The 8872-nt window shown below is 38.9% G+C and overlaps 1 protein-coding gene across 1 annotated transcript; it reads right to left on the bottom strand.

Annotated features, from left to right (window-relative positions):
• Positions 1-3237: 3237 nt before the first annotated feature.
• On the bottom strand, positions 3238-3711 carry LOC116127353. The gene has a single exon (XM_031412999.1). The coding sequence runs from the start codon at positions 3709-3711 to the stop codon at positions 3238-3240; it is 474 nt and encodes a 157-aa protein (XP_031268859.1).
• Positions 3712-8872: the final 5161 nt, after the last annotated feature.

Below are 8872 nucleotides of genomic sequence, written 5' to 3'. Positions count from 1 at the left end.
TATGGGTTCAAAATTCAACTTTTGCATTTCCACAAACTTATAATGTAACTATTAATATAAAGCAATGTACTCCTTGTCTGTGCAACTTTTATCATAAACAGTTTTTAGCTTTGCTGGATTTTGAGCCCTAGGGGTGTGTGTGTGTGTGAATATATATATATATGTTATCCATTGTTGAGAAATGTTTGTATTGCCAAGTAAATAACTTATATAACCACAACTTGAAATAGAGAAATTAGATGGGAAAAAAACTAAGCACTACTCGGTCTAAGTTGAAACTGGGTGATCATATCTGTGGTCCAAGGATGGGAGGTGTCTACCATCATCATAGTAAGTAGTTTTCATTCACTATTCTTTTGAGTTTCCATAATTTGTTGATGTATTTTGTAATTATATATATAGGAATATATGTGGGCGACGACATGGTAATTCATCTCATTCATCTTCTCCATGCCAAAAAAGTGGCTACAATTCGGACACTGATGATGGAATCATCAAAACTTGCCTTGATTGTTTCCTAAGTGGGAGTGAGCTATATGTTTATCAATATCGCTCAGAATTGCAACTGAGATTCTCCAAAGAAAACGAGACTTTGGCGATTACAAATTATTTTCTAATAATTGCAAGCATTTTGCATACTACTGTAAAACACACAAGACTCAAAATTAAAAAGAGAGAAATTAGAATTTCTTGAATAGTCAAATCTTGACTTGATTGTTTATTAACCATATCGTCACCATTGTTTTAAAACCCGGGCCGGAGGGTAACCCGTTTTGTTGCCCGGGTCACGGGTCAACCGGTCCAATCGGTTGGATCGATGACGTCAACAACAATTTTATTTTTAAAAAATTACATATTAATCCCTCAAATTTTAATATATTCAAAAATTCCCCTAAAAGTTAAAATTAGTCTCTAAAATTTTTATTTATTTCAAAAATACCCCAAGAAATTACCAATTAATCCCTAAACTTTTGACATATATCCAAAACACCCCTATAAAATAACGAATTAACCCTTATAATTTTGAAATATTATAAAAACCCCCCTAAGACTTGAGCCGGACTGGAGAAGTTGCTGAGTCTCAGTCGGATCGGTCCGGTTTTAAAAACAGATATCGTCACCCGATAAAGTTATCAAGATTGCCATTGAGTTTCTCGAAGGAACTATGACACTTTTTCACCTAAAAAATTTCAAAATACAATTTTACTACCTAAAGCATAGTTTGGTTAGTAAATTTCGCTGTGAAGAAGGGTAGGATGATCAATTTAAAATTTCACCTTGTTGGGAAAACAGTGAACGAAGAAAAAGGGTGGTGATTCACGACCAACGAATGGCGAGTAACCAAGTGCTGGGGTTTGAGGGGTTTTGAAAAGGGGAGGTCAGAGGTTGAAAGAGTGGTGGAAGATTGGATTTTGGCCAAAGAATCAAGCAAAATCGGTGCAAAAACAGCAAAACCCTACGTGGTGAAGAGTGGTGAACATCGTGCAATTGGTGTTGGGAAGGTTAAGGGTTTTGGAGGTGGGATAGTGAATTGATTGATGGTCTCAAAAGGGCAAGAATCATGTGAACCAATCGTGTGCGGTGGCTAGCGAATGGAGGGGTTAGATGCACGAGAGTGGGAGGTGTTTTGGTGAGGGAGTGCTAGTGAGTATCTTGGTGGTGATGGGAAGGCTCAACGACGCTTGATTTAGGCAAAAAATGGCCTGAAAACGGCAACCACGCGGTGGTTGTGGGTCACAGGAAATCGGTGATGGTTCAATATGATTTCATCTGGTTTTTTCATGAAATCCGACTGAATCTTCTCCCATTCATCGATTGTGCCTTTTCCCTGGCCTAATTGTCCTTAATCTAGTTGGCATGGCGCTTTTCTTCCCATAATAACCCACCCTATCTCAATCGCCAACCAAGGCCAAATTGGCTTTCTGGTGTTGTCGATCTCTCCCACCACCATTAAAATACTTCTCCCACTTCCCTCGCTAAAACCCACTTCCGTCCCACCCATGTTTGCCCGCCGTTCGTCAATCGGAGACTTGATTGGTTTTTGAGAACTGTTTTCTTTTCCAGTCGATTTCGTCACTGGAAATCGTCCTTGTCACCACCAATAGACTCACCGGCTATTCCTCTAAAAAAGCTCCAACATTCCCGATCCTGTTTGCTCACCAAGCACTGGCGATTGAAGCTTCCCCACCCTAAGGTTTTTCAAGTTTTGATTGATGAATTGGGTTTGATTAATTCGGTTTTTTGTGTTTGTTGGGTTGAAAGACGATTGAGAAAGGTTCATTTAAAATGTTTGTGGTTTGTTTGTTGATTGTCCAATCGCCGATACACCCCGACGCCATCACCTCCACTGTTCCAAGCGTGCACACCAACGGTTCGACAAAAGGTCGGCGACAATCGATGCTATTACAAAATTATTGGTAAAGTAGATTAGTTGTCTCACACACACACATATATATAGTAAGTCCAATAATTGATGTTATTCCTTTTTTATATTCCAATCTTTAATAGTCTTTGTTTATTCTCTATTTTATGATTTTTAATATCTTGATTAAAACGTAGATTAAATGGGAAATTGAAAGTGAAATTAATTGAGATGGGACAACATTCAGGCCAGCAACCGGCGTGAACTCCACGGTCAATTTTCACACTCGTTTTTAACTTTGATTTTTTATTTATATGTATGTATAGTTGACTCACTGATATTATATTATCATAGAACAAATTTCATGCTAGACTCAAGAAAACAAATTTAGACCCACTGATATTATATGATCATAGAACAAATTTCATGCTAGACTCAAGAAAACAAATTTAGACCTAAGAAGTATACATGTAAATCAATTTTCCCTTCGGTAAAACTAAAATTTAGAAATTAGAAACACCCTTTAGCAAAGAGAAAGTTCTATGTGAACTCTTTCATTTTACAGACCTCTGAAATTCAGGATTCACATCCAGGAAATCAATTTTTCCTTCATACACATCCAACAACTGAGGTACTTCTTCCTGAAATCGAGTTATATACTTCTCAATAAATTTGCTCTCTGTAAGTTTCAAGTAAGCTGATGGAGATTTATATTCTCTGATCAACCTTTGGATAGCAGAACTTGAATTACAAAACACCTTGGAACAATCCTCTTCTCCAAGCTGTAAGTGAAAACTTCTGGCCATTTGGAAATATCTCGCGACAGCCAACCCATTTTGTTCACAAGGAAGTCCATAACTCTTGTAATCTTCTCCTCAGATATTTGTCATAAAACAGGGATGCCTTCTAAAAGCAGCGAGAGTCTCATCCTCGGACCAACCCCACCTCCTATAAACCTCAAACTTAGATTCCCGAACCGATTCCTTTAATTCGCTGATTACTCCAACTACCACAACAAACACAGTTTGGGTGGGATGGAATCTCATTTCCTTAACCTGATTGACAACCTTGCAAAATTTGGAATGTTTGGAACATGCTGCTCTTGGGATATTAGTCACCAAATAAGAAATTTGAGATTGAGGCACACCAATATCTTTCAAAAGAGCTATATTTGGACCAGGTTTTTTACTTCTTAAGTCCAGTAAAAATAGCCGTTGCGAGCGCTTCAAAAATGTGAAAACTTTTTCGTCCTGAATGACAACATTCTTGAGGAAATTGTAATTGGGGATAAGACGATTCTTTAAACTCGTAGATAACAACTTTACAGATCTGGGTTTTGGTGAAACCATGGTCGCTGAGAAACCTGACTGAGTTCGCTCTTTCAGTGTTCTTCAATTGACGATACTTTGAAGCAGAAACAGCAGATTTTAAAGATAACCCACATGAGTTTAACAGGTATGAAACGGTAAAAGACTCTTCCTGTTCAGTTTGTTTAGTTTTTAACGATCTCTTCTCTAAATGCGAAGATGATGACAGAAACCTAAGAGGGAAAATCTTGTTTTGAGAAAAACCCAGTTGAGTAGTGGTGAGATTCAGAGCAAAATCCCTATCAGCAATTACTTTTGTTTTTGTTCTACAAAGAAAACGAAACATAATGAACTCGACTTAGTAAACTTTAAACTGCATCCCGGAAACTTCTTCAATTCAAACTGCCAATGCCAAGACTACGAAGGCTGAAGCTGAATACAGAGCCTTCAGCGTTCAATTCTGAGCCGCCATTGTTTTGTAATGTTGACCTAATGCTTGTGGGAATGTGTTTAGTAAGTTATTTATGTGACCCATAATTTTTTTTTTAAAATTAAAATGGGGTTCAGGTCGGTTTCGGGTAAGACTGAAACCGACCCGAAAAATCTGGTTCAGCATTTCTTGATCCGATCTATACTTGGATCTAATTTTAACCCCATTTTTTTGGACCTAAGATCAGAGTATTTTTCCTTTTCAAGTAAATGGTAGGGATGTACTTGAATACAACTTGTAATGATCAAAACAAATTGGAGATGGAAACCATCCAAATAAATGGAGGATTTGAATTCTCTCGTATTTCAAATCATCAAGATTTAATACAAACAAGTATTTAATGATATGGAAACATGAAAAGAGTTAACCATTTTTTCTCACCAAAATAATGGCTTAATGATACTTTTTCACCCACATACTTTTAAAATACAACTTTACTACCTAAATTTATATTTCGACGGTGAACAGAGAACAAACTCGATCTAGACTGTTAGGGCTTTTGAAGAGGGGAGGCTAATGAGTCTTTTAGTGGTGGAATGTTGGATTTTGTTTGTTGAGATTGATTGGAATTTGACTTGGAAGTGGCGGTTATGCAAACCTTAATCATTCTATTGCCGGTGATAGACGAGGTTAGCGGTAATAGGATTTGAGGGGTTTATGTGAGTGATCAGGGAAGAAAATGGTGATGGTTTGATGTTGCAACGATGCTGGAATCTAAAACGGAATATAAATATAGGTAAGAAAGTTGTATTTTAAAAATCTGTGGGTGGGAAAGTGTCATTAAGCCATTATTTGGGTGGGAAAAAATTGTTTACTCATCATGTAAAATAGTATTTGGTCAAAAGAAAGTCTTGGTACATGGTTGCTCAATTGTCTATGATCACTCATCATATCTTATCACTTCACCCAAAACTGACCCAAAAAATCTAGTTCACCATTTCTTGATCCGATCTATATCTAGATATAATTTTAACCCTATTATTTGGATCTAAGATCATAGAGTAATTTTCCAGTTCAAGTAAATGGTAGGGATGTGCTGAAAAACAAATAATTTAAGAGAGTCACACATCCCATGCTAGTCCTTGCCTCTGGGCTACAACTTTTGTCCATGGAAGTTGTAAATAGGTTAAAAAATTATTGCAAAAAGATAAATGTCAAGTCTCAAATATAGGGAAATTGTGGTAAATTTGGAGTGATATTTGTTACTCAATACTATCTCCTTTCTAAGAGCTTTTCTTCTTCCTTCTTCTTGAAATCTCCACTAAATTAAAGCAAAAACTTATCTCCATATTTCTAAAACAAAAATGTTTTGTAATTATGTTCTCTTTGGACTTGATTCTATGAAGGCTCATGAATTGAGTGTTACAGTTCCATGTTTGTGTCATCTCTGGTAGGAAGACAAAAGTTAGCTCCTTTAACATCCGAACAAACTTGGTTTCTCCTTTGGAATAAGAAGCCCTTCAAAATCAAATATGTATACCGATGCAAAATCTTTTCTATTATTCTTTACAAGAGCAAATTGAAGGAAGTTAGACAAATGTATGAAATATAAGTTAGTTTCCTTACAATATAATCACTTAGATGTCGTGAAACTCATAACTTAAGAAACCTCTATACATTTGTATGAAATATATTAGACAAATGTATGAAATATTGGAAAAAAAAAAAAAGACATTACAAAACAGTCAAAGAATAAAAAGTATTCCTAAACAACATGAAATTGATAATGTCATATTGTAAATCAATAATTACATATATCATGAGATGACACTATTAATATAAAGATTTGGCCTAAAGAAACTTTTAAAACTCCTTTGATATTATCAAATCATAAAACAAATCACAAAGGTTTGGCCTAAAGATACTTTCTCACCCGAAAAGTTTCAAAAAGACACTTTCCCACCCATCGTCGAGATCTATTAGTAAATGTAAAACGAAAATATCCTTCTCTCTTCTTCCACTCTTTTCTTCTTTCACCTTCGCCGTCGTTCGTCTCCTTCTCTTTTCTTCTTCTTCTTCTTCACCTCCACCAGCATAGAATTTAATTAACTCCATTTATCACCTAAAATTACCAGCAGAATCTAAATCACGATAGCACTTCCTATTACAACCATACAAATAATAACAATTGTTGCTCATAGATTTAAAACAACATTGCAAATTATGTTCAGAATTATGAGCTATGTTAACTTCATCCAAAATTAATTGTTAATGAACCATGAAAACAAGACTCAAAAAAACATTAACACATTAACAGAGAAACTAAGTATAACAAGAATTTATAGTTTCTATCTGTTCTAATTTTAGGATCCCTACAAAAGAAATAGAAAAGTAGTCCAGATAAAATAAAAATTTAGGCTAATTGAATAATTTTATTTGTTTTTCATCAACTTCCTCAGGAATTAAACAGAGGAAAACCATTGTTATGACTAAAGAATTCAGGGCTGACGTAAGGTCTAGTTAGCGTGCAAAAGTCAGAACATGGGTACACCCGCAGCTGAGTCACGTGAGGAGAGGGGCAGCATGCTCCTGTCAGTGCAGTGGGTGTGCGTCAGACTAGCCAGGAGCTAGAAAACCTCCACATGTCCAAATTCCTGCACCAAATCGCGTAAATCACTCTGGAAAGTGGGCAATGGGACATAAAGAAGGATTTGCATGGATAATCCCACCAACTCACAGATTCAGCATTGATAACCTTAATCCATCCCACTATAAATTGAGAGCTCTTCTCTCATTTAAAGGATTAGCTACTCTCTCTCTCTCAAGAATATATAACATTCACTCTTGTACTATCATTTGTAAGTCAGTCTGCTAACGCGACCTGACCCCTATCATTAATACAAAAATCAGTGGACGTAGGACTTGCTTCCTTAGCATCCGAACCACTTTAAAAGCCATTCCCATTGCATTTACTCTCACTTTCTTGCATTCACGTGTGTCTTCTGAGCCAGCTCAGCATTTCACACGTGTTTCGTTGGTGTTTAAATCACGCATCAACAATTTGACACTAGAAGGAGGGGCCTAATTTAGTGTTCATCCTTCATTAGGAGAATCTCTAACTTACTGGTCCTACAATAGCAAATGGCCCGCCAACCTGAACCTGAGCGAACCAACCAGGGTGTTGAAGGGATACCCCAAGTCTAGGAGGACACCTCTTCTGAGATACCTTCGGTTCCGCAAAATGTCGCGGTGGATATCCCATCAAGCTCACAACTTGACCCTGCCATTAGAAGCTACTTGGAGAGGTTTGACAATACTCTCCAAACGGTCAACCGAAGGTTGGAGGTTAACCGTTTGGACCAAGGCGTGCCACCAAAATCAGTTGGGGCGGTGCAACCGCCAAAAACGCCTGCAGGTCACGTGAAAGCGCAGCAAAGGGAGATAGCCCGTGTCGCGAGCATTGCAGCGCATCGACGAAAGGGTAAGCAAGTGGCAAAAAATGGGCCTATGGGCTCCAAAGGGCCGGCGAACACCGACCGCGTCTCGAGTAGAATACCAATGAAGTTAAGACTCGGTGAAAAGACGCATCCCGAGTTGTCTCATGCCACGTCGTAGGTACACTCCCATAAAAGTGCTGGGCAGGGCGATTCTTATCACTACCAGCAAAACGATCATGATCGTCATCGTGCGGGAGGTTCCCACACTTTGCGGGGTGGTTCGTACCACCACGAAGGTCGTGAAAATACCCCGTATCATTCATCGCCATCACACGCCTCTAGCCAGCGTGTGTCGAGAGCGGCCGGGGCCGCCGGCTGAGGCGAAGAGGAATCTGACCTCTGGACTTTCCTCAATCGTAATCGCGAGGGTCGAACTCGCACGGGTGAAAGCAATCCCCAAGTGGCTCTATTGCCTCAAATTGAAGAACTGCAGCAAGCTCTAGATTGACTAAGAGCTTAGCAAAATGAGCAAGGGTAGGTCACTTCTGCGTCCCCCTTCTCTCCCAAAGTGCTAGCTGCTCCACTCTTATCAAGATTCAGGATGCTCGACATGCTGGCGTTCGATGGAAATTCTGACCTGCAGGATCATTTATATGAATTCAACGACCTGATGGAGCTTCACCAAGTCTCAGATCTAGCAAAATGCCGTTGTTTGGCAGTGACTTTAACCTTTCATGCCAAACGGTGGTTAAGGTCGCTCTCAGCGGGATCGATCAGTTCGTGGCCTCAGATGAGCGCGACGTTCCTGAGGCACTTCTAAGCGAACTGAAAGTTCTCAATGCCTTTGAGCTACCTCAGCAATATAAGGCAAGAAAAGGATAAATCCCTCCAGTCTTACATTGACCGATTTCATAGAGAACTCAACAAGTTAGCTTATACTCCCGAAGAGTCTGTTCGGACTCTCATCATAGCAGGAGTTCATCCACAAACCGACTTGTGGAAAGAGCTACAGGCCGAGGACGATGTTTCTCTCATCCAATTCTATAATCTTGCGGAGAAGTACCTTCGGATTGAAAATTAAGTGGCGGCGCTCCACCGCCGCGACCCTGGCGCTTCAGGCAGTACGTCTGGTTGGGGGGAAAGTAGGAGAGTTGATCGCAGATGGGCTACTGATGATCAACGAAAAGGAAAGAAACCTTGCTATGAGCCCAAAAAGTCTTATGCTCCTGTTCCTTATCGCGACCGTGACAGAAATTAATATACGCCTTTGAATGCATCTGTATCAGCTATTCTTGACAAATCAGAAGAAGCCAGACTGCTCGGAGAGCCTGAGCCC

The sequence above is a fragment of the Pistacia vera genome, unplaced genomic scaffold, assembly GCF_008641045.1.
Source record: "Pistacia vera cultivar Batoury unplaced genomic scaffold, PisVer_v2 Contig190, whole genome shotgun sequence".
NCBI lineage: Eukaryota > Viridiplantae > Streptophyta > Magnoliopsida > Sapindales > Anacardiaceae > Pistacia > Pistacia vera.
This window is presented reverse-complemented; position numbering and strand designations above follow the sequence as displayed.

What these genes read in the sequence shown, in the direction of transcription:
- LOC116127353 (XM_031412999.1), bottom strand. Translation starts at nt 3,711, where the DNA reads ATGGTTTCACCAAAACCCAGATCTGTAAAGTTGTTATCTACGAGTTTA.